The following is a 26585-nucleotide window of genomic DNA, read 5'->3' on the forward strand; positions in this document are numbered from 1 at the left end:
CAATAACAAGACCACCAAAAACTATCAATAGTAACATTAGACAATTCAACGCGAGACGGCCACAGGCCGCGAGTGTTGCCGGCGACCTGCCGTCGGAAGCGCCGGTCACTGCGGGGCCCCCCCGTAGAGATCACCTCTATCTAGGTTTATTTATTTTCCTAGATCTACTGACCTCTATTACTTTCCTTCAGTAGGGTCAGTCCCTGCGAAATGGTACACGCAAAATAATCCACACGTTTTTTCCACGTGAAAAATCACATAAATTTCTCTACAGGGAGTTACGTGACTTTCAGTTGAACATTATTGGAAAATACAATAACATCTATCTGATTTCCACGTAAATGCACGCATACTAATGCAAACTACGTTAAATTCACGTAAATAGTACGGGAAAAGTTAGATGGAAAATAATCACATAACTTTTTACGTAATTTCGACGTGAAAATTATTTTGAGTGTATTTTCCACGAAAAGATTTTCCGTGAAATGGTACATCCCGCGTAAGGTTTTTCGCGAAATGGTATTCGGCGAAACTCTATATTCCGCGTTTTGGTCAACCGAGAATTGGTGTCACGCAAAATGGTATTCGGCGAAATGGTTTGTAATGATGGCGAATATTTAAATGCTATCCGCTTTATTTTATCAGGCTAAGCAATGAGGGAGTTGCTTTTTACTTTACTGTGAGGAAAATTTGTATATTAAAACACCCATGAACTCCCCAGAAACTTGCTAAACTCTAAATTGTGACAAAGGTCATCTGAGATTCACGATTTATGTACAACAAGGTTTAATTTGTGGCAATGCGAAGCTTGTCGGGTCAGCTAGTATTATATATTTCTCAGGTACTTTTTCAAAAGGTCCTAAGTAACATTAAGAGACTCTCTTTGGTGTCACCCTCTTTCGATTATTACGGCGAAATAAGTCTGTTTCAAACAAATTTTCCTTAATACTTAGCTAACTAATGACACCAGCAACCGATTCATGCAAAGCTATATTTTGGGCTATAATCAAAAGGCATCTCAAGACGGGCTTTAGAGGAACTTACTCCATTGAAAATTTCAAGAAAGTGTGGTCTGCAACAGTGCGAAAATTTTTAGTGAATGTCGTGCAGAAAATTTAGAGCATTCTTCAGAAATAAGCAGTAAATCCTGTATTGCACTTGATTCTATTACAACGTACAATCATTTGCATAATAAAACCCAAACTTGGTCGCGGCTAGCGACCGTCTCGCCCTGAATCGTCTATAAAGCGATTAAAGCATCTCGTCCAATTCGCTTTAGAGATTGCCGCAGCCCGCAGGATAGTTTATTCAACCAACTTGTATTTCGCGTAATGGTATTACCGCCAAACGGTTGATAACTGAGGTGAAAGAACTAGGCTCTTTGATAAAATAAACCCACAACACATATAATGTTTAGTATTTTCCAGTGTTACAAAATGTGTAAAATTCGTTAAAAGCAAGAATAAAGATTTTGTTTGAATATATATTATATACCATTTTGACGATCAACTGCAGCAGATGAAATTACGCGTTGTCTAAAGCCAGTCGGGTAGTGGGAATTGTAAAATCTACATTTTCCCCCCAACATTTTGCACCGGTAATCGTAAAAAGAATTTTATATGCAGTTATTGGCGGTAAAAGAAAAATATGTTCTTTTCGCTATTTGCCAGATATTATTTGTTTTCCAATGTGGATTTTCATTTTTTTTTGGGTACAAACCTGACGCAGTCCAAAATAAAACAATCGAAAAAAAAATCATTCTACTCCCTTGAACCATTTTTAACTTTATACGTAACATACAAGCACCCACTTGGTTTTATTGTAATCTTCTTATATATAAAAATGGAAGTGAAAAAGTTCGACCGCGCATCACTTGAGAACGGAGCGTCCGATTTGAGCCGTATTTTCTTTATTGTGTTCGTTTCCACCACCGCTATGTTTTTACGGCGAGAAAAGTTGAAAAATTTACTCGGAAGATAGGAAAACTCGAAAAATTAGTTTTCCATATAAAACCCGCAACGCATTGTATGCGCCATATCGTTGGCTGCTATGATCATCGTACGATTTTTTGCAGCACCGTTGTCGTATTCAAACAAACACGTGGTTACCTTCAATGGAATCGCCACATCTAACAATGCTATTAAATATTTTGGGGGTTTACAATTTCAGAAAATAACCAATCAATAGGTCCAACTTATTAATCAACCTAAACTCAAGCCTAAAGTGTCAGCAATAAAATTCGTTAATTTCATTCATTCGTTCATTCATTTATCAAATTTATGAAACAAACACGAATCATTTTTATTCCTTTTTACATCGGATGCGTAGCCAGAAGATCCAGTGCAGGTTAACAAAAGGTTTAAGCACTAAATTCACTAAATTGCCACTTCCCAATCGTCAAATGAAGAATACATTTTGCATATGTTAACGGATTATGAGCATATTCGGTTTAACTGAATATCAAGCTAATAAATCAACAGCTCTCACTGTTGATTTAGAATTTTTTAAAAAACAGTGAACGAAGCAACTATTATACATTGTATTTAAGGGATCAGTCCCGGCGTAGTGGTTAGCATTCACGCCTTTCACGCCGAGGACCCGGGTTCAAATCCCAACCCCGCAGAAGTCACGAATGACCCAAGCTGGTTAAAGTGACTAAAATCAAAACAAAAAACAATCGTATTTAACTTTCAGTCGATTTCATTTCGTATTAGACTCTTTAGAAGTGTAAAAAGGTTTATAAAATGACGCTTTTATGTTAAATTGTTTTAGTGCGTGAATTACCAAAGGAACAAAACAGCGATCAATTGATTTTGTGGAATAATAAAATTTAGTTTGTTTTGAGAATCGAGAATAACAGTTATCGAGATTCAGCAATGCAATTCCTTTGGGTAATTCTTATCAATAGATTTATGAATCAAAAAAAAAAATAAAAATCTGATGACTATTGATATTGAATACATATCAGAATATAAAATTGGCCCTTAAATTATCGAGAAATTCCAAAGTTGCAGCAGACGATATTAGCCGTCGTACTAAATTTTACAAGAAATATATTAACATCCAGTATTACTATTTTTAACCAGCAGAGTTTATAAAACAAGACTTAATGCAACTACCACAAACACGACTGTTGATATTGCGGGGATTGGCAAACCAACTTTTACACCGATATGCATTTCTTACTAATGACTTAATACAGTTGTTAAATTTAGACATTCTCTGAAATCCCAGCGTTTAATAAACCAAACCAAAATATCCCTTTTTCTAAAACGCAGCAGGAGTTCATCTGAAGTTTACATATCGTATATTTAGCCCAATTTGTTGCAGTACGAAGTTTGCCGGGTCTTCTAGTAGATTTATAAAACCAAAACAACACTCATTTTGTGCATGTGTGTGTGCAGAATGATGCCTCTATGTAGATATTGACTTTTGCTCTTTAATTATCACGTCAATGACGTCCTACCAAGAAGAGTAACATATCAAAATTTGGTTCGCGCATTGTGAAAAACCGAACTACTTACAGGTCGAGTTAGCAAAATCGTTATAATGAGCTACACTCAAGTCTTTTTTTACACGGTTTGTTTTTTTCGATGACTCAAGAACGGTGCAACTAAGGGACTATTTACAAACTACGTGAAGAATGTCGGGCTTCTCCGAAATGTACTGAAAAATAAATAAATGGTCCATAAGTTTCCCCGTTCTTAATAATCGAAAAAACAAGCCGTGTAAAACAGGACTTGAGTGTAATTGACTATCAACAACATAATCAAAGTGATCGGAACATATTTGTCAAGATCACGATAACCTGGTTTCAAATTTCGAACAGTTTTCTAAGCAGGAATGCTACACTGTAACTGAAAAGTAAAAAGTGACAGCCATTTTCCAAATTCATCTGGTCAAAATTCGCAAGAAATTCCTAAATATTTGGCAGGTTCTCACAAAAGAGTGAAACAAGAAATTTACGTAAACGGGTGCCTGGAAAAGCATCTGCTGTTTTTCTTGATGTAATAAGATTGTTTCGTGCTATTTTGACCGGATTTGGCGTCCTGTTATTACGGAAGAAAAGACAAGAACCCTCCCAATGCCCCAGAGCTTCGCTTATTCCAGAAACAGTAGGCCATCTTCAAGCGAAACCAGAAAAAGGCCTAAAAACTACGACAAACAAAATGGACGAGATGGTTGTACAGACTCTGATGGCAGGGATAAACAAAATGCCCAGCAATTCAGATTCGGTAAACCGGAAACTTAGCTGAATCCCTTTTCCATTTTTGCCTTTCTACTATATAAATATATAGTATAAAGGTATAGAAATCACTTGGAAAACCGGAAATGGAAAGAAGGTCCTGCGGGCCGAATGTCATATACCATTCGACTCAGTTTTGAAAACTGAGCATTTTCTGTGTGTGTGTATGTATGTGTGTGTGTGTGTGTGTGTATGTAACGCTTTCAATCTCACTCACTTTTCTCGGAGATGGCTGGACCGATTTCAATGTTCTTAGTGTCAAATGAAAGGTCTAGGTGTCCCATCGGTCGCTATTGAATTTCATTTTGATCGGACTTTTAGTTCAAAAGTTATGTATAAAAATACGAAAAATATGGGACTTCATTATCTCATAGGTCCCTTAACCGATTTGAACCAAATTGATTGTATATGAAAGAGGAGCCTTACAAACCCTTAACTTTCAAATTTCATGACGATTGGACTTGTAGTTTGAAAGTTACATAAAGAAATGTGGAAAAATAGTATTTAAAACATATTTTTGTAACATATAAGCATCAATTCAATGAAAAAATTGTCTGAAATTCTTGAAGCCTCTTAGTGGAATACGAACTCTGAATTCAAGGAAAAGATAAAACTTTTACCGACTAAATTCACTATTTAATATTTATTCGCGACAGATACGTATACGCTTTGAAATAAGACACTGATGAAGCCTGCACGTCGTAAGCGAACTACGTGTCTGTTGCAAATAAATATTAAATAGTGAAATTTAGTCGGTAAAAGTTTTTTCTTTTCTTTGATTTCAGATTTCAATTGTCATTTTCTTCACTTGTTGTTACTCACAATTGTACATGAAAAGCAAAAAGCGAAAAAAAGCAGTTAATTTAAGCGTGTAGGTATAGTGGTGTATAGGATTAAAAATACTAGTGGGTTGATTTTTCCAAATAAATTTATACAAATTTCAAACAAATTTTGCACATCAATGGATGCTCTTTTCAATCAATAGATACAAGAGCTTAGAAATGTTATATGAAAAATAGGAAGTAAACGTTGCGCGGTAGTAATTTTGTAAGATTTGTTTTCGTTAGTGACATTTTAAAGGACAGATGTCTTATGTCATGTATCATGTTTTAATCATTAAATCAAAAATGACAAGCACTGGAAATCATATCGATTATATTTCCCATTCTCAAGCATGTTTGTGGCGCAGCTTTTGCATTATTTTTCGACCTCGTCTTGTTTTCCTAACCCACTAACATTGTAAAAACGATGCGATCAAGCTAATGACTATCTTTTCGTGAAATACATTCACAAGAAGCTTAAGTTTTAATTTCCATGCGAAAATAATTATCTGAAGGAGCGCCAGCTAAGAAAAAGTTCAATTTCTCTTTTTCATATCTAATGCTCTATTCAGTTATTTTTTCTGATTCAGATATATTGCACAATTGAAGCCAAGCAAACTAATAGTAAAATTTTGAGATTAATCATTTTGTTGTCGATATCCTTTTTCTTTAAAAGTGAAGTATATAATAATTTTTCTGAACTCTTGTTTTTCAAAGATGCTAACTTTGGTATTAATATCAAAATATCAAAAAATCTGCTATGAACACATTTTCATATTGTCAATTCAAAACAAATTTCGCATGTGGCTCTGAAGCCCGAAAGTTAAGGCCGACCGATTATAAAACTAAATAATCAAGTAACATAAATGACGCTTACAAGTATTTACGCACCCAAGGAAAGAAAATATAATTATTCTACGCAATACGTTGTGAATTTTACTGGTAAATAAGGATTTTGAGGAATACGGAACGGATATTTAAAAATATAGTCAAGTTAATTATAGATGTTCCTGAGCAATTAAATAATGATGATTGTGGCAGTAGAAAGGCTAGGTCACGCCGCTAGGTGGATTAATTCGGGTTTTTTTATACTAGTTTAACTTGAAAAACTTGGTTTTCTTAATGGAAAAATAATTTTATCTATTTACACATTTAAAATTCCAGGAAATTTTTACCGTAAACCCAACCAGAGAGTTCTGATATTGGACCTTGAAAAGTGATCAATAATAATTCGTTGTGAGTGTTGTAGACATAACGAGTAACTGATTTGAATGCCAGTGGGAGCCTCTCAAAGTTCTCGTTAGAGACATTTGCATAATCAAATAATAGAACTATGAGGGTCCTTGGTAGTTACAATCGAATTGCTTAAGGAGTGAAATGGTGCAGTACAACTATTGCATAGACCCGTAAACTTAAGACTTGGGCTTCCCACTTCGTATAAATGTCCAACTTTTCAACCTCTACAGAATAGTTTGTCTCCAACCACAATGTTAGCAACTTTCTTAAGAGTTATTCTCTTCGTCTTCGTTCAACAATCGACGATCGATTAAGTTTTTTCCGCATTTACTCGAATGCCATTGGGCCTAATGCACTCAACAATGTTATCAATGTGTACATTTAGTGTATCTACTAAGTCACAAGTTTCATTAGTTTTTTTTGGGAAGATATAACTGGAAATCATCAGCATACAGCATACAAAATTACAGTGCTGAAGTTGCTCAGATAGATCGTGTATTAACATAATGAACGAAAGTGATCCCAAGATTAACCCGTGCGGAACTCCGTATCATACAGTATTAACAATTTTATGTCTTTTCAAAATTGCAAAGCATATTGTTTCTACCACAATAAATGATAAGCAAAGAAGTTTGAAATTCTATCAAACCAATATTCCAGTTCAATTTCAGCAATCACCCATTAGCGCAATGCGATTTTTTTGCCACAATATATAATTATTTGACTATCTAATATTCTAATTAAAAGCTCGTTAGGTTTAATGAACGTCCTTTGTAGATGACGTCTATATGCAATATTGTTACAATAATTTATGAAGTTCTTGTGTATTTTGATCGAAATAACAGCGTTTTTTGTGCATAAAACAAAACATCACCAGATGTAGGTACTGCGGCGAATGGGTACTGTACCAACTATTGTGAGTTTCATTGAAAGTTATCCACCGCGCTGCTCAAAAATGAAATGCTCTTTCATGGTTGCTGGGTCGATTTTGATATTATTGGAAGAAATTACGCAGAAATCATAAAGTTTTAGTTACTTTTAATCACCCAGTTACGCAACAACATGTTTGTTTACAGCATTCTGGCAACAGTTCTAGCGCGGTGTTTGCTTCAAGCGCGGTGTTTCCTTTAGACCGCGTTTAACTTTGGGCAAAGCACCCAATATCCAGTCGCGCTTTAACCAGCAGACCAAAAAAAGCGGACGTAAAACACACGAAGAATTATGGATGCGAAATATGTACACTTGTTTTCTACTCCTATAGTACGTACATGTGTCGGAGGGTGCGTTTGCAAACCGTTTGACGCCACATTCATATGGAAGAGTGATGTTAAGAACAAAATGTAAATAAAAATCCCGAAAAACGATCGCACACGTATCTGTCTGTCTCTCATTTGTAGACAATCAATCATATTGTAAATGACACTGGTTGATTGCGTTGAGGTGCGTGTTAGCCCATGAAAATGATGCACGGGATGGAAGGAATTAATGGTTAATTTATGTATGTCAGTTATGTCCGTGTCCCGCGATGTATATTATGAACTGGCAATGAATTAGGTTAAGCATGGTATGTCGACAAGAATTCATCAAGTAGCTAACAAGATACGAAACTTGAAAAACTGTTCAAGCATTGATAAAGTAATGCCTGATGATATGACAACACAGAGTGTACGAAATTATTGACAACTGTCACGTTGGTCATTCATGGTAGGAAGCCCTACTGCATGTAAATGGTAATTATCATGAGCCAGAAACCATGCACGAAATCAATTTTTTTTTTGGAGTGTCCCAAAGTTGCTGCTGGCAGTTGATGTCATGTGACGAAGCTGTAGCAATAAAAATCGGATCTTTCTACTTGCTGGCATCAGCCCATCATTCAAGATCAGGTAGGTAAGCATGCATCCTGGTAACGACTTGAACGAAAAACTGCAAAATGTGAAAGCAGTACAAACAGACAGTGTTTCTGTAACTTTGTTTCTCTCCAACTGTAATTAATGACCGCACATATCATCAAAAGTTCGCTACCAAAGGCGCCGAAAGAACAAAATCACTAGAAAATATGATCGTTATCGCTTGTGTGAAATAGCCGAAATGACTTCTATATTGTATACCTTTTTCGTTATTCATCATTGTCGATTTCATCCAAATCTATAAATCATACTTCTCCTCTGTGCGACCGGCTTTGGTTCAACCATAGGTTTGTAGGTAAAAACGCAACTTTTTGAGTAATGATGATGATGATGATGAATCAAAAAGGATGAAGCTCAAAAAATACGTATGCCTTTACGTATTATATATGAAACAAAAAGTGCAACAGTTTCGGGTAATTACAGCATGGTTTCGAAAAAATATTTTAATTTCAACAGAATGTTTGATACATTCAGGTAAGTTTACGTTCTAATTAACAATATCTATTCGAAATATGAACTTTTGCTGTTTACCGGACTTTCTTGAAAATTTCATTGGAATTGAAACATTAAATTCAACAAAACTAGTACCTACCATTTAAAGAATCAATGCATTTTCCTCAATATTTGAAAATCAAAACACTGTAAACTAAAATTTTAAAACTTTTCAAGTAGACATCATCACCGTAACTTTGCTTAGTGATTAGCTTTCAATTTTCAAAAAACAAGAGGTTCAAAACAAAATCAATATTGATTGAAAATAAACCTCATAATTATTTCCGAAATGTAAAAAACCGCCCTCCGTCGGTAGAAGAAGGCAAGAATCTTGGTCACATTTTACGATTGTCTTGTTGCGGTTAGATGAGCCGTTCCGGTATATACACACACGTCAGGCCTACAACTAAGCGAACGAGAAATAGCAGGTGACAGCACAGAATGCGATTACAGTCATATGAAATCCTTTTTTTCTGGTACGTCCTCAGATATCTTATACTTTACGGCCCTTAACACTTCTCTTTAATGTCTTCATGCCGCGAAGGCACCCCTTGGAGAAGGAATGAAAAAGATCTGACATCGCCGCAAGCCGTGGGAATGGCAGGAACACGAAAACCGCTACCCGAGGAGCCAAGACAGGAGGGATTGAGGGCGGGTCGACTTGAGCATTTAGGTTGCTATATGATAATGTCCTGATCTTTTGACATGTTCTTGTTCTTCTTCTTTCGCATGACACACGACATGCCATCTTGTAGTGCATGTATCAAATGCGAAGACGATAAAAAGGTTCGACACTGGCAGACAGTCTGGTGCCGTGCCGTGACGCATAAGAGTTAAGTGTGAAAACGATTTTGGCTTCATGTTGACCTGATGGGGTGCCAATTTTGTCCTTACCTGTATCACTCTCATTGGCAGTCCAGTTTCCTTGGCTAACTGTTCCCTAATATGCCTGGTTGGTTTGGGAGTTTGGCTAAATGCAGTTTTTAAAACTTCTAGCTGTTTGGCTTTGATTGTTGTTCGGGGACCCCTCCGTTTTGAGCCTGCACCATCATCGGGACTTTTGTTCTCGGCTTGCGAATCCCCCCGACAATCCGGGTCACCGTCCAATGAACCTTGGTCACTATCATCATGACCTGTCTTGCTGTCTGTACTCATACTTTGCACAGATAGATCTGACGTTCCGAGGGGTCCATCGTTTGGTCCAAGTGGTACTAATCCTAAGCCAGGCCTTATGTGCTCATCCTCGTCTTCATCTTCCGATCCTGAACCCATCAGAGAATCTGCAAAGAACGGTATTGAAAAACAATTATTCAAAATGTGTTCGCCAAATATTTGCACCAATCGAAACAAGTGGAATCAAGAGAACCGGAAAACTGAAATCGTTTTACCACAACAACCACTTCCTGATCACGGTACAGAGTGCTCTCGACTAGCACCGACTGTTTTTGTCATCCCTTTATTTTTATTTGATATGTTTCTACTCATTCATTTCCCTCGCCACCGGCGGGTGCACTTGCCCGGAATCCACCCTCACTCGTTTCATAAAGCAAACTCAAATAGAAAAACAAAAACCGTTTAAAATCTCTTTACAAATAGCCTGCAGAGGCTGGAGGCTCAAGATAATTTACCCTCCTCCATACTATGCGGCTCACCTCTGCAGGGTTTCGGCGTTTTTCCACCAAGCTTCCACCCTTCTTAGAGCTATGCACACTCCAGCTTCGACGACGCTTCTGGCGTACTGTTATTTTACCACCCCTTGGTTTGGCTTTCTTCGGCCCGGAGAGAAACATGCCATGTTCACTGTGAATGAATGTAACAATAGCGTGAAAGGGCATCCCGTGCTTAGGGTCGACTGGTGTACTGGCAGTTGCGTGTCGTATCAAGTACGTAAATGGCATCGCCTACTGCCTGCTACGATTTGGTAAACATTTCCTTACCCAGTGCACCTACTTTGATGGATGGGGACTCGGATTCTCTCCTGAGGTGGTAGCAACCACCCTCTGCGTTGCTGTCGGCTCTTTGGTGCATTGAAAAACTGTTTATTTGCACATGAATTGTGTATATTTTCATTGTAATACAACACTTTGTTTTGTCAAGAAAATTGTTTAAGTGAATAATAACGCTACCAGCCGGTAAGTTTCGAACGTCGTCCTTGCCTTCGTTTTAAAGAAGGATACAATCAGCGAGGCCAACGATTGTATACATGGACCGGTCAGATTAGTTGGGGTTCATTTCATCTTGGTAACCGTGGTATAGGGTTGAAGAATATTATAACGATATCTGAATGAGGGATCTATGAATATAAAAAAACTGTTTAAAGTGTGGCAATTTTTTTAATTTCAATTTGTTATCGGGAATAGAAGTTTTGTTATATCCAAGATCAGTTTTTGCTGTATTTTTATAATAAAAATAAAATATCATTGAGGTACCCCGGGGCAAGTGGGAATGCGGGGTAAGTGGAAACGGAGTTCATAACTCGCTTCAACCTGGTTTTCTCCAACTGAACCTTTCTAGGAATGAAAGATACAACTCCAACGCATACATTAATTTTAGGTGGAAGTCGTATATGCTCGGACACTTTAGGTTTTTAAGATAAAACACAAAAAATACCGGCTTTATTACTTCTATTTACACTTTAATGTAGAGAGAAACAATATTATAAGCAAAAAAAAAAATACAAAGCAACAAAATTTGCGCTGCAAGGTTGATATTGAAAGTAGATAGTATTTTGAGTACAAATTAGCTCAAATCGTAAGCTGTCCTCTATGCTCAGACATGTTAAACTGATCTATTAAAACCAGCATCAATAGAAGAAAAAGATCCTAGAACAATTTAAAATTCCAGCATAGACCTTGTGACTCCAGTCCTGGCAGGTTTGCTGTATAAATGTTGAATAAAGTTCTATTCACAGACATTCTTTGTTGAGAGTACTGGTAATGTGGAATGCATGCAAAAATGTACGCGGCAACTCAATTTACAAGGCATATCGATAGGTTAACATTTTTGCTGATATTTTAATGCAATTTTTTCTGATTTTTTCTACACTTTTACTTGGTTTTGCATTGCTTAACTAGTTTTATTTTATATAGGAATCAAAGATATAGCAATTCTAGATGAAGTAAATATATTTTGCTGATTACTTTACTGTCCAGCCATATAGGACAGGTTGGTGTCCGGCCAAAGAGGACACGACACCAGGGATGGAACAAAATCGCTTCTAGCGATCAAGATCATAGAAGCGATTAGATTCAGATTCTTTGACATCACTACTTGTAAGCGACAAACATTTTGTCGCGATCCGTACAGATTATGACAAACCTCATGTCATATCATGTTCATTGCATGATTGCGTTGAGAATTATAACAGATACAGACGATTAGTTGTGTGAATCGTATGAATCACAATACAAACCTCATGTGTGACCTTTTTTCTCACAGTTAGGTAAGATGTAACACTGTGATCGACTGCTGAGACTGTTTAGAAAACAAAATGTTGTGATCAATGCTAAAGATTCACTGTTTGTCATGATCTGTACGGATCTTATTCTGTGTGTGTGGCGATAACTCACAGATTTTATCAAAATCACTGATCTTTCATCCCTGCACAACACAGTTTCAAAAAATTAAGTTTTTTCTGTACGGATTATCTTATATTTTCATATCAAATTTAAACTGTTTCGAACAAATAACTTTACCAAGCCAACGTTCAAAAATATCGCATCTTTTATTTATTAAAAACATTTGCAACTGCACTTTTATGAAATTTACTCGATTCCTTCTGATTTAATGGTTGAACCGTTCGACAGAAATTTTGCAATTTACTATTGTTCCCTGCTTTCTGAATATTTTTATCAATCTTTGTTTTTGAGAAATCTTAGTGTCCGGCCATAGAAGCTGTCCGGCCATAGATGACTTCCCCCTATAGTTAATTCATAATTGGCTTTCAAACAACAAAATTCAACTTTTAATTTGGGTGTCATTCAGGGATGGTTCGATCACTTTGACTCAATTTTGATTCATTTGACAGTACCGTCTCAGGTGAGCCAAATATGACAATGCTATGCATGGGACATTTGTAGAACTAGTTCTAATCTACAATTTTTCAGAACAAAGTTTTGCTGTACCTTTTGCAGTTACGGTGCTACAGCGCTAGTAACTCATCAGTGACTAAATGAACGTTTCAATAACCTGTTCTACAAATGTTCCATACATAACTTTGTCATATTTGGCCCCGTTTAGACGGTACTGTCAAATGAATCAAAATTGAGTCACACTGATCGAACCATCCCTAGAGTCATTTTCAATTTGGGTTTGTAAGTTGGACGCACCTTTCTATAAAAAAGTTTTGGTTCCAGGCTTTTGAAAAAGTACATGTTTTTAAGGCAGGCAAACATAACAGTAGGTAAACATAATTAGTGTAGCCACAAGTTATACATGGAAACTAGTTGCATAATTTAACAAATGGCTTTAAATATATGAATTGAAGTGAAGGCGGCACTTCAAAGCATCCAGAACAATTGGGACCTATTAAAAATAAAGTGTTTCAGCACAAAACTGCCTATCTTAATACATACACCAGTGTGCCGTTCGACGGTTGGTACCGGGCTGCTAGCTCCTACCACTATGCAGACTCGATAATCGTCTATCTTCTTGGTGGTAGAAGCAAAAGAGCAATCATACAACAAATAGTTACCGATAACGGGGGAGCGTATGTATGCGAAAAATGGAATGGTTAGACTGGAGGGACAAAACTAGATTTGAGATGTATTAGTATCGTGGGTGTGGTATAGTTTAATTGTCTAAAGCACTCGGGTACCAACCGAGAAATTATGGGTTGGAGTCCCACTACCACTAAACTACACAATATATTTTTAACCTCATGTCGAAATTTTCTCATTTTCATCCAATCTAACATTCTTCGCACCATAAACTTTAATCAAAATATCTTAATACATTTTTTAGACTGCCGAACTTTTTCAGTTCAATTGCATAATATTTATATCGGTAAAACTTTATAATAAAACCGAAAAGGACTAACGCAAGGGGACCCAAAAGAGCATGACTTATGCATGACTTATGAAGAATCAAACAGTTTGGGCACTTTTTAGCGACACATAAACGATGTTATGTGAATCTGGGAAGGTGAAGTTAATATAATCAAGCTAATCTATAACTGTATGTGAATCAATAAAGCATTATAGTTGTTAAAGCATAACTATTTCTTATGATAGTTTCACTATTAGCTCTGTTGTATTGAACACGGTAAAACAAACAGATCATAATCGTATATTACGAACTATTAAAGAATGGTTAACCATAAATTACGTTTCGTACGAATTGAAATTCAACTACATTGCGTCACAATCCTGCATTACTGCGTGAGCATAAGCCGTTGTTCATGAGCAATTATGAACTGTGTTTTATATTAATTATAAAGCCGCCGTGTTTAAATAGTAATCTGATTTTGATAGGCAATTCTGAATGAACCATTAGTAGAAAAATTTTCTTTGGTTGCTTTTTTCAAGGCTTTAACGTTGCTGTATATAAACATACATAATTGTCAGTTATTTTGTGCTCAGGGATGGCACGATCACTTCGACTCAATTCACCTTCATTTGACAGTACCGTCTCAGCCAAGCAAAATTTGACTAAGATTTATATATGCGACATTTGTAAAAATAGTTATTATCTACAATTTTGCTGAGTAAAGTTTTGTTGTATCTTTTGTAGTTACAGAGCTACAATGCTAGTAGCTAGTAGTGAACGTTCACTTGACTACTAATGAGCTACTCGGACTCGCACATTTCACGTGGAATATAGTATAGTAAAAAATCTGGCGTAATCGAGATTTATCCTGCATATAGGCAACAATGTCGCTTACAGCAACTAGTAGAAAAATGAGGCAGTCGGTCCTATATTGGAATAGTTGATGCGTCTGCTGAATAAATATGAACGATAAAAAGGATATTAAGCAAATTTTAGCATCGTTATCGCGTTTATTTTAAAAACACAACTGTATATATGTGTAAATGTACAGTTTACGTAAATAATCTTCACCTATCTAGTGAAACTGATCATTTAATTCTCCTCATATACGGGAGCTCGACTGTCTCTTTGAATGTGAGTTGCATATCGCTAAATAAGCACAAACCGATTTCTTGCACTGTCATTCCACTGCCATATGGATAATTTGCATTTGTGAAATATTGTCTGTCTTTTGCACTCTTTTATAGGTCTCTATTCTGCTTCACAAACAGAATAAACTTTCGCAGGTCCATTTCGCACCTAAAGCGATATGTTGTCTCAGTCCATAATGTTATCAACAATTTTATTTTTTAAAAGGTCAAATTGAACATATTCTTTCGCATTATTTTATTCATGGAAGGTATTAAAGCACAACCAAATAAGAACCGAATTAGTTCTATTAAAACTTCCTCCTGCAATAAATTTTGTGTTAACGAAAAGGAGTTTTATCGGGCATGCTAAAAATTGCGATTCGATCAAAATAGTAAATTTTAACCAATCGAGCCATTCACAAGACCAATCCAGTTGAAATCCAAGTGACTTTGATCTTTAACTCAATCTTTATAAATCTTTATATGAATATAGGTGCATATTCAACTGAACGTAGAATAATGAGTTTTTTGCTCGTTGGTCCCCGGTGATCAATTTCATGCATCTGATCAATTCCGCTTGAATCGCCGGAAGAAGCTTTCTTTTGGTACTAAGACCGTTGGAATCGTGTAGAATTGTGTGTTCCGGAGAAAACCGTGTCACGTTGTTTTCACATTTGTGCTTATATCTTTCAAACCAAACTTCGGACTAAGGAATAAATCAATAGAGATATACTAGGCTCGTTTCAAACAAAGGTAGTAGCGGACGAGTTGGTTCCATCAACAGAAACAGACGTATATGTGACTAGGCTCTCCGGGCTTCGGTGACCTTTACGTAAAGGTTCCCATGATTCAAAATATAATTCACTCGCTTCTCTTTGGAATTTTCCGGCACCGTGGAAATATTTTTTCTAAATATTTATTTATTTATTTAATTAATTAACTTTTTTAAATGGGGCTTTCAACCAGTGGTTAGTTCGCCCTAATTTTCTAAATATGATACTTTCGTAATAGACTGAAAAAGACGGAAAAACACACAAAAAATTAATACTCGGTTCAATACTTGTTTGAAATAAGTGATGTCCGAGAAATAATTGTTATCGTTTATAAGTCCATTAACTATGGCTGTGTACAAAATTTGATGGAGTTCTAGGACGATTCGATCCAAGCCCATAGGATAACAACTGGCCTCCCAGTTGACCTTGAGATACGACTTTCGTCGAATGTTCGAATCTCAACTAGGACACGTTGTAAGAGTCAATAGGATTGTAACACTAGTCCTGCAGTTATTGTCCTGTAGTCTAACAGCTGATTGCAAAGTCTGTCGAATAAAAAACAGAAGATCCAGTTACGAATGCAGAATAAAGCAGCAAGGCTTTGCTTTGCTTAGCTTTTATACGACTTGGTTATACATTACTCTGCGAGATGGCTAAGTTAAAGTTATAACTCACTTTTGCGTCGCTACCCCCAGCTGAATGTCGTGAGAGGCTCACGTTCATATTAAGCTTACTTAAATCGACCTGACTCGCAAGATATTGATGAGAAAGCAAGAGACAGCAAAGTGAAGTTGGTCGTGTCACGTCACTCGCTTTGCAGAAAAATCCTCAGTAACAAAAAAAAATCATGGAATCCCAAATCTCGAACACGGCAAACTAACAACACCTGAGCACCGCTTCAGAACCGTGAGAGTCGTGCGAACTACCAACCTGAGTTAACCTTCGGTGTCTGTTAGAATATGCCGGCTGCATTCATACTCGGCGATCGCGGGCAAACAAGTTTACTCGTACGGCTGATATCAAATGTTTCAGGGTGGAAAAGGACTGTCATGTTGATATCACGCACAACAGACACGAGCTGCTTTTTTGACATGCTCCAAATCAACCTACATTAACTGACAGGCTGTCAGTGAAGTTCCGTCTATGTGAGCGCATTGGCTTACAATCTGAATGAAACAAAACATGGGGAAAATTACGATAGCAGTGAGTGTATACGTCTATCGTGTATTTTTCAAGTCACCACATACCAGTAGTATGGGGGTAGTACGTCTATTTGCTTCAAAATACAAGAGCTGTCGTTTGCAGTTGAGAAGGATCGAGAATATCCTTCCATACAACCCAGGTTTGTGCGAAAAGTTGAGTCATGCCTGATTGTGCACGATATATAAAGCCCTACCGTGCTGAATGTTATGCCTGGAGGGTTGCTACTGCTATTCTGATAGCTACATTTTTAATCAACCAGCCAGCGGATTAAAGTTTCACTCCAAACTGATGACGTGATAAGCTTCAGGAATAGTACTCACATTCAACTCAACAGTGCTTAGCCATTCGAAGCTTATCGGTTGACACATTTTGGCAAGGTCAGAAAAATTTATACGTGCTTCTCGCTAAACGCGCTACTCAAGCCTGCACTGACAATAAATCATTGTTTTCCTCTCGTACAAGAAATTATGGTCCATAAAAAAGTTGTCGAGTGGTCATGCATCAAGCACGATACGTACCCTATGGAAACCGGTTTCGTCTCAGTCTGCTTTATCTTGTCTCTGCCTTGCAATGCAGCCAATATCGATTCCGCATGAGCGAACAGATAAGAATGTTCCTTCGCGAAACATAAAATATCACTCTATGCAACGCATATTTACTTGGTAGCGTTATCAATTCTTGGGTACTAAATTTACTTATTTTAATAATAATTAAATTGATTGAACTTTAAGAAACAAATGTACATTGCAGCTGGTAGGTTACTGCGAAAAACGCTCACGAGCCAATTACAATTTATCGGGCATATGCACATAAGGATGAACAGACCCAATGGAAAGCTGGACAATGGTGTTGCGGCCCTCGGCAAATATTTATTTAGTAAAAAAATGTAAAATCTCAAATTTACCACTTAAAGTTTCTGTTTTAATTGATATTAATTGGTTTGAAGTCCGCAACTGTTAATTTAAAAAAAAACGATTGGCAGCACCTTTTCAGATTTCAATGAAACTTTGTATGAACTAGGCTAATTTTTTTAAAGGGATACAAAAAAGTGATCTATGGGTGACTTTTAGAAAAAAAACAGTGATTTACCGATTTTACCCCTCCGAACATTTTTGGTAGATATATTTGGAAAGTAGACAAATTTGGGAAAAAATAAATTGCTCTAAAATAATTCAAATGAACAAAAAAACTACAAGGTATCCATTTGCTTGATTAGTTCTAGAGTTATGAGGAAATTTGTATTTCGTTTGTATGGGAGCCCCCCCTCCTAAAAAGGTAAGGGGTCCTAATTCATCATAGAAAAAATGGTTGCTTCCAAAAACACCCACATGCCAAATATGGTTCCATTTGCTTGATTAGTTCTCGAATTATAAGGAAATTTGTACTTCATTTATATGGAAGCCCCCCCTCTTAAAGGGGAGAGGAGTCCTAATTCCCCTTCTAAAGAGGGAAAAGGTCCCAATTTGCCATAGAATAAATTCTTGTCACCAAAAACACCCATATGCCAACTTTTGTTCTATTTGCTTGATTAGTTCTCGAGTTAAGCAGAAATTTGTGTTTCATTTGTATGGGAGCCCCCCTCTTAGTGGGGGGAGGGTCTCTAACCATCACTAAAACCTTTCCTGGCCCCAAAAACCTCTACATGCAAATTTTCACGCCGATTGGTTCAGTAGTTTTTGATTCTATAAGGAACATCCCGACAGACAGACAGACAGACAGACAGACAGAAATCCATTTTTATATATAAGATAAGCTACAATGTTTCTAAATAGAGTACTGTACTACTTTTTTCACTGGCAAACGAACGTTCATTTGTCAATAATAAAATTTACAAACCTTTAGCAGCGGAAATTGAAAAAATAATGCAATGCTCTGTTTAGAAGGAGTATTGATTACACTCAGCTCTACAAAAGTTGCATACACGACATTTACAGATTTTGCTTTTATAAAGTTCAATTAGCTTAAGTGAGCGTAACTGGGCCCTGCAGCCTTGGTTCAAGGCTTCCCAAGAATGTTTTTGCAATCACAAAAACTTTGAATTCCAGTTTAATGTTTCTTTTCTGAAAACCTCATTAAAACATCTTTAATTTGGTAATAAAATTGTTAAAATCGGCACAATAGTTCAAAAATTATGAATTTTTGAGAATAGAAAGGTAGACAAATCACAGTTCCTAGCGGAGAAGAGGTGTGCCCGTTAGCGTTACGTTAGAATGGATCATTATGAAATATCAAAAATATGCGTTGCAAAATAACTAGATGTTACTTTGCGTATTTGAATTACCATGCATTCCATGCATGCAATTATATGCATTCTGAGTATAATTACATACCACGCATGCCGTATAGTAAAGCTATGGAATACAAAGAAATATTCTCTGTTATGCATAAATTCATAAAAATTTCATGATGAAAGCTTTCAAATTTCCTTGCCACATAGTTAAAATGACAATTTCGGTAGTGGACTAAATAAGGTGTAGATATTATCGGTATACCACTGTATTCTAAATTTTCATAAGGGATCATTCATTAATGACGTCCACTGCTTACGGGGGGAGAAGGGTGTCAATTTCGTGACAGATTGTGACAGAGGAGGGAGGGGGTCTAGGCAAATATGACATCCTTCGAAGAAAATTTCTTCTCAGAAAAAGGCTACAAAATTTCATCGATTTATTTCGATTTTTGAACTTATCTTACTTCAGAAGATCGCAAAAGGACCCACCATCGTCGAAACAAATAAATGAAGCTGATTCTCTCCTACCTTCTCTTCACTCAAAAATCGACTTGTTTCATTTGTTGAACAGAATATTTCAAGCAAGCTTCAATTAGAGCTACTTCAATTGAATGCGTTACATTAAAGGATATATGTAAATCAATTTCAGGTTATTTACAATCAAAGTTTCTAGCCTTTTACTAAATATTTGATAGACAAATACAACATACACTTTAAAAGCTATCGCCACGATGTAGTGAAACCTGCCTCGCCGATGCAGAATGAAGATGTTTTAAAGCATAGCGGTGCTATTCAATTGAAACCAAAACTTCATTTCTTCATTGATTTGTGACGATTTGCAATTGAAGGTTGTTAGAGCCTTTGTTCGCAGTTCATAAATCGTGCCCATAAAAATAATTTTTAACTAATAAAATTACATACAGCAATTCGATAAAACTACAAGGTATACAGCCCTAAGGATTGTATGAAAGGGTGACGTAGGACTAAACCAGATCATCAGATCAAAGACTAATGTCAACTTCATTTCTGGCATATGCATAAGAATATATATATGTATAAGAATCATTGTTTAAGTGAATGTTTAAAAGAGAAGCTCGAAATATTCAGATTCACTTCTTCATTGAATGCAATGGTGGCTTTGAAAATACGTGGAGGGGGGGAGAATATTGGTCTCTTACCCCCTCCACAAAATTGCTGGTCATTTTATCTATCCAACGTTATATGTCGTTTATATATATATTGTTTATTGTTTATTTGCGTTCAGTAGTTTAGTAGCTATTACCATTTGAAATCTTTCATTCAAACGTTACACTTCTATTTTCGTTTTCACAAAGTGCTACCCAGTAACAGTATAGTAAACAAAGACGTAGTCCTACGTCAAAAACAATCTGTAAAAAATCAGTCAGTCATGAATCTACTCGCTGGGTGGAGAAAGTTAGCAAAACGTGGAATCTTTTTATAATTTCGTTAAAAAGATAACTTTAAGATAAGTTTATCCGAAAAAATGAACAGTTACTATGTCGTTGTGTGTGTGTGTGTGTGTGTGTGTGTGTGTGTGTGTGTGTGTGTGTGTGTGTGTGTGTGTGTGTGTGTGTGTGTGTGTGTGTGTGTGTGTGTGTGTGTGTGTGTGTGTGTGTGTGTGTGTGTGTGTGTGTGTGTGTGTGTGTGTGTGTGTGTGTGTGTGTGTGTGTGTGTGTGTGTGTGTGTGTGTGTGTGTGTGTGTGTGTGTGTGTGTGTGTGTGTGTGTGTGTGTGTGTGTGTGTGTGTGTGTGTGTGTGTGTGTGTGTGTGTGTGTGTGTGTGTGTGTGTGTGTGTGTGTGTGTGTGTGTGTGTGTGTGTGTGTGTGTGTGTGTGTGGATATTATCACTACGGCCACCATTTTGATCTTATCCAGGTGTTGTTCCGCACTTCGTTGTTAATGCAGTATCGCTATAGAGTGAGCGAACTGCTTATTATCCGTGCTTAAAGAGTCGGTGTGTTTTGACCCCTTTTTCCCTCTACGCTTCTTACTACTTTTCAACCAATCTTGCTCTAGAGTCAGGAAGTGCGGAGACTAGTTACAATTTGTCCTTGGACAAGAGGCTTCATTCGCACCTCGAGCAAGTATCATTCTTATAACTTGCCCTGGCAAGAGGCTTTCATTGTTAGTAAATGCAGAATGCAGTAGGAAGGATGTGGACGGGCCTGAGAATAAACCCATGCCAAAGTCACTTAACATCGAATGGCCTGATTCTACTAAGATTCGAACCTACGATCACTCGCTTGTCAAGGCAGACTCGGTAACCTTGCGGCTACAGGGCCCCCTATAGTTTAGTAATTGTTATTTTAATTGAAGGCATCATCCCAACACGGTAATATGTTGAGAATAAATTGTACTACTTTCTGAGGAGAACTAGCCCATATTTCCGAAGGCTCCAACAGTTCTTTATCAAGAAATTTGCGCCTTTTATTGAATAATGCCGTGCATTCGCACAGTACATGATGAGCACTTTCACACTCTAGATTGCAGAAACGACATCTTTTAATCTTCAACTACTTCTTAAAACATTAAGCTATTTTTATAAACCACTTTTTACTTTTAACCCGCTTTTTATTTCTATTTTAGGTTTGTGTGACGAAGGGGGAGGGAGTTGAGTTTTGTGACACAAGCGGACAGAAGGGGGAGGGGGGTCTAAAAAGTAGAAATTTGGTGAACGTCATATTTGAATCGTCCCTAAACAAATATTGAAAAAATTAAAATAATTTCTGTCACGGAATAAAAAAGCATTTTAAAAACTAAAAATCGATTTTCTAAAATAAGCCGTCTCAGAAAATGATGAAATTTTACTTTGAAGATAGATAATTGTGCCTACAAGTCTTCCTTACATCGCAAAATCCGCATATATAAGAGTACTGAATCAAAACATGGCCGGATCGATGGCACCCATGTTCTCACGTGGACACCATTTTTCCGACTATGTTGGGGTTCAGTACCGTTTCACCAAGGGAAAAAGTTTTTCTAACAAAAACTAACAAAAACTTTTTCATGCCCTTACCGAAAAACAGAGGAAAAATCTTGCGATGACCATAGCTATATCGGATGTTCGCTTTCAAAATTTTTCCCTCAAATTTACTTAACCTTCCTAATGCATTAGAAAAAAGTTACATATTATGCATTAAGGGTCGAAAACGACCCAAGTTTTGAAATTGCTCTCATTTATCCATTTTCAATCCGAATTTCGTTTTCTTTACCTCGTTTGAAAGCTATGGCCAAAAACTAGCACCCAAGGTATGTTGGGGAATATTTGTTGACTGAGGGCCACTTCTGCGTCGGTTCCGGAACACCCACTACCAGGTCCCGGGGAACATTTTTATATTTTGAGATAATTCATTTTGCGGCACATCAAATCACATTGGCTTGATAAAATAAGACTAGTGGAAGTACAATGGGGACATTTTGGACCCGAATGGCCACTTCCCCATCGGTTACGGAACATCCGGTACCTGGTTTTTGAGTCCATTTTTGAATTTTAGGATGATTTATCTTGCGACACGTCAAATTACATCAGCTTGATAACGTAAGACTATTGAAAGTATAATAAAGACATTTTGAAGGCAAATGGCTACATCAGCATTGGTCCCGGAACATCCGGTACCCGGGTTTTGGGGCCATTTTTGTATTTTAGGATAACCCATCTTGCGACACATCAAATCACATCGGCTTGATTAAATAAGACTGATGAAAATAAAATAAGGTCATTTAGAAGCCAAATGGCCATTTTACCATCGGTTCCGCAACATCCGGTACCTGGTTCCGCGGGATATTTTTGGATTATGAAATAATTCATCTTGCGGCACATCAAATCACAACGCCTTGATCAAATAAAACAGTTACAAGAGCTATGGGGACCATTTGAAGACAAATGGCCATTTCATCATCGGTTCCGGAACATCGGGTGCACGGTTTGAGAACATTTTTGGATAGGATAATTCATCATGCGCCACATCAAATCACATTGGCTTGATGAAATAACACTAATGGAAGTACAATGGAATTATTTGGAGCCAAAATTACCATTTCACCATCGGTTCCGGACTATCCGGTATCCGGGTTTCGGGGACATTTTTGAATTACAGGGTAATTCATCTGCCCCGAGTTACCCCGTTTTACGGTTCATTACAAATACCGGGTACCGGATTATATGCGACTGACACCTCATTATACTTCCATTGTTGTTATTTTATCAACGCGATGTGATTTGAGGTGCCGCATGGTGAATTATCTCAAAAGCCAAAAATGTCCCCCGAAACTGGTACCGGATGACCCAGTACCGATGGTAAAGTGGCCATTTGGCTTCTAAATGACATTGTTTTACTTCCGTCAGTCTTATTTTATCAAGCCGATGTGATTTGATATGTCGCATTATGAGTTATCCTAAAATACAAAAATGTCCCCAAAAACCGGGTATCGGATGTTCCAGGACCGATGCTGATGTGGCCATTTGCCTTCAACATGTGTTTATTATAGTTTCAATAGTCTTATGTTATCAATGAGATGAAATTTGACGTGCCGCAATAGAAATCATCCTAAAATTCAAAAATGGACTCAAAAACCAGGTACCGGATGTTCCGTAACCGATGGGGAAGTGGCCATTCGGGTCCAAAATGTCCCCATTGTACTTCCACTAGTCTTATTTTATCAAGCCAATGTGATTTGGTGTGCCGCAAAATGAATTATCTCAAAATATAAAAATGTTCCCCGGGACCTGGTAGTGGGTGTTCCGGAACCGACGCAGAAGTGGCCATCAGTCAACAAATATTCCCCAACATACCTTGGGTGCTAGTTTTTGGCCATATCTTTCAAACGAGGTAAAGAAAACGAAATTCGGATTGAAAATGGATGAATGAGAGCAATTTCAAAACTTGGGTCGTTTTCGACCCTTAATGCATAATATGTAACTTTTTTTGCTGTGGTTCTCCTAGATGTCGCTGAAAGCTGAAACTCCCCCACAATGCTAATTTTCCAAAGTTAGGAAAAGTCAGAAAATTTCAAGTCTCTAGCTCGTACCGTTACTGAGTATCAAGCTTTGTAAGTATGCCGATGGGTCGAAAACGACCCCAATGCACTAGGAAGGTTAATACATTTGTAATATTTACCTTGACAGTTGCATTTTATGAATCATTTCTCAAAGAACAGCTAACTGCGCCTGGAAAACTTTGTTTTAAGGTTTAGTCACTGGTTTCAGTGCGCGTGTTTTAAATGCGCAATTGAAACTAACAATATTGTGAAAAGTAAGCTGTCATAGTAAGAAGATACCCGACCATATCAGTGGCCCGACGATAACGCTAACGCTAACCCGAGACCATTTTGACTAGTGTTTTTTTAATCCTCGAGACCCTCGAAACACCATCCTCTAAGTTAACCCACATGATTGTTGGCTTTGAATAATATATTAGGAGAGGGACATACTGGTCATACTGAGAGCAGAATCACACGCCAGCTTTTCAGACAGATTCAAATCTGTCATGACGGCAGACACGAGGGTGCGGCTGGTGTATGGTTTCGTATTCTTATCAACTAGTGCGTATTTTTGGCACCCCTCAAGCAAAAGTTAGTAACTGCGTTGAAAGAGATTCCAATCGCACAGTTCCTATCAGCGAATATCAAAATATTTGACGTTGCCAGTCGTAACTGTTGACTGACTTCGATTAACAGAGGGATAGTACTGACTGTCCTTTAGCTTCCATTCAATAGAAAACATTGTGATTCTTTTAAGGGTGACTTATCTTTTACTGCCATGAACAGAATCTGGAAAAAGCTGCATTTCCCATTGAATTAAATTCTATCCAGATAAGAAAAAACATGAAAAAAATTTAACTTCGTGCCTTTCAATCACGAATTTTGTATCTATTTTATACATATTTACCTGTTTGATATTTTCGTAAAATTTTTGAATGAAGCATAAAAATATTAATTGGAAACCAACTATATTTGAAAGGATAATTCAAAGCCAAGTATTAGGTATTTACATTGAATGTGTTTCGTCGATTAATGTCGATGCTATGATACTGAAATATATGCAAATCCAACACCTTTGTGATAGGTTTTTAAATTTTCAAAGCAGATTAAACCTAATACGATAATCACAAACCGCATCCTAATCGTTTTACTAAATAAACATTCGAAATAATATTTCTTCTAACTGGATTGCCATCCTTGCATATATTTTTCCCGAAGAAACCGCAAGAAGCTATCCGAACAGCATCATCCCCATTAAGCTTGGACATGCTGTCTAAAACGGTTAGCTCGAGTTAATCTCCAATCGGCTCGTAAGCCAGTTTGATAAAATTCGACTAAACACACATATTTGCACAGGCACAGCTTTAAACAGCATCCTAAGCCTCAGTGCTACGATGGGAATCGATCGTACCTGGCAGCTTTGTTTTGCCTTTCTCGATAATGTTCTTTTTGAGCTGATCCGTTTAAGCAAATTTTTCCGTCTCATTCCTTTCACTCGGACTGTTAATCCAAAGCAACACTAATCTAGCGGCCGGAGTCGGCAGCACTACGGTCAACGTGCTTTGTGCGGGTAACTTTAAAGCTAACTACGGAGGAGAAAAAACGGATATCGTATTGATGTCAGATTCAAAAAGTTTTCAATTTCTTTGGAAAATCTGCCGATGCTCATATAGAATCACACGCTTTGGTGATATTCGATAAGTAGGGTCTGCTGGCAATATTATTCTTATACATGGAGTCGCTAAGCTAAATGAAAAGGGTCTTAAACGTAGCTGTCAGTTTCAGTCACACACGCGGAAAAAGTTTTAAAGGTATGCTCTCTTTCATACACACATGCAATTTCATTCGCCAAAAAAATCTACACAAACCGTACTTATGCTTGGTGAGTCGTGAACTGGCCATTATTATGATAATTTGGGAAATATAAAATCCTATTTGTATTGTACTCAAGGATTATCTGCCGTAGGGATGATGGTACATATAAAATGGATCTGCGTGTGAGGCATCACCCTAGCGGTATGCGAATGAAAGTTTGCCTGTGACATTTTGCCAGCCAACCTGAGAGGCTGGTTTACGGGAACGAGGCACCCTCTATTGTTTTTCTTTGCATAGAACCGTTGCACGCTGGCGAGATGGTGAAAAGGTGGTTAAAACAACAATCATTTCAATTGAGGATTAAATTGGACTGCGGGATTTCGGCATGGTTGCACGACTTTAAGGGAGATATGAGAATGTTTTTCACGAAGTATAAAAATGTATTTGTGTAATTTAAATATCACTCAAACTGGGTTTTACTATGAGGTGGGCAACTAATTTCTCGCTATTTTTTCTTTTTTTTTATAAACATGCAACTTTATTGTGGAAAATGGGAACAAATGAATCGTTCACAATATTGCCCAACACTATATACTTAGCTAATTTTTTTTAATCCTTCACAGACAGAGCTCGAATACCTATCTACGAATCAAGTAATTTTTTATTGTCCTGATATGAGCGCAGCCGCTGATAAGCCAGACCATTTGCCATCGAACGGAGCAACATAATGTTTAGAGAAGATGGTGA

The 26585-nt window shown here is 37.2% G+C and overlaps 1 protein-coding gene across 1 annotated transcript in view; it reads right to left on the bottom strand.

The window, feature by feature from the left end:
- Nucleotides 1-26585, bottom strand: part of LOC128738358 (LIM/homeobox protein Lhx5) — a 104503-nt gene that overhangs the window by 26338 nt on the left and 51580 nt on the right. The window contains exon 4 of the mRNA XM_053833410.1: nucleotides 9597-9982. Within this exon, the coding sequence (XP_053689385.1) occupies nucleotides 9597-9982 (386 nt within the window). The remainder of the gene's footprint in view (nucleotides 1-9596; nucleotides 9983-26585) is intronic.

This window comes from Sabethes cyaneus, chromosome 2, assembly GCF_943734655.1.
Source record: "Sabethes cyaneus chromosome 2, idSabCyanKW18_F2, whole genome shotgun sequence".
Classification (NCBI taxonomy): Eukaryota; Metazoa; Arthropoda; class Insecta; order Diptera; family Culicidae; genus Sabethes; species Sabethes cyaneus.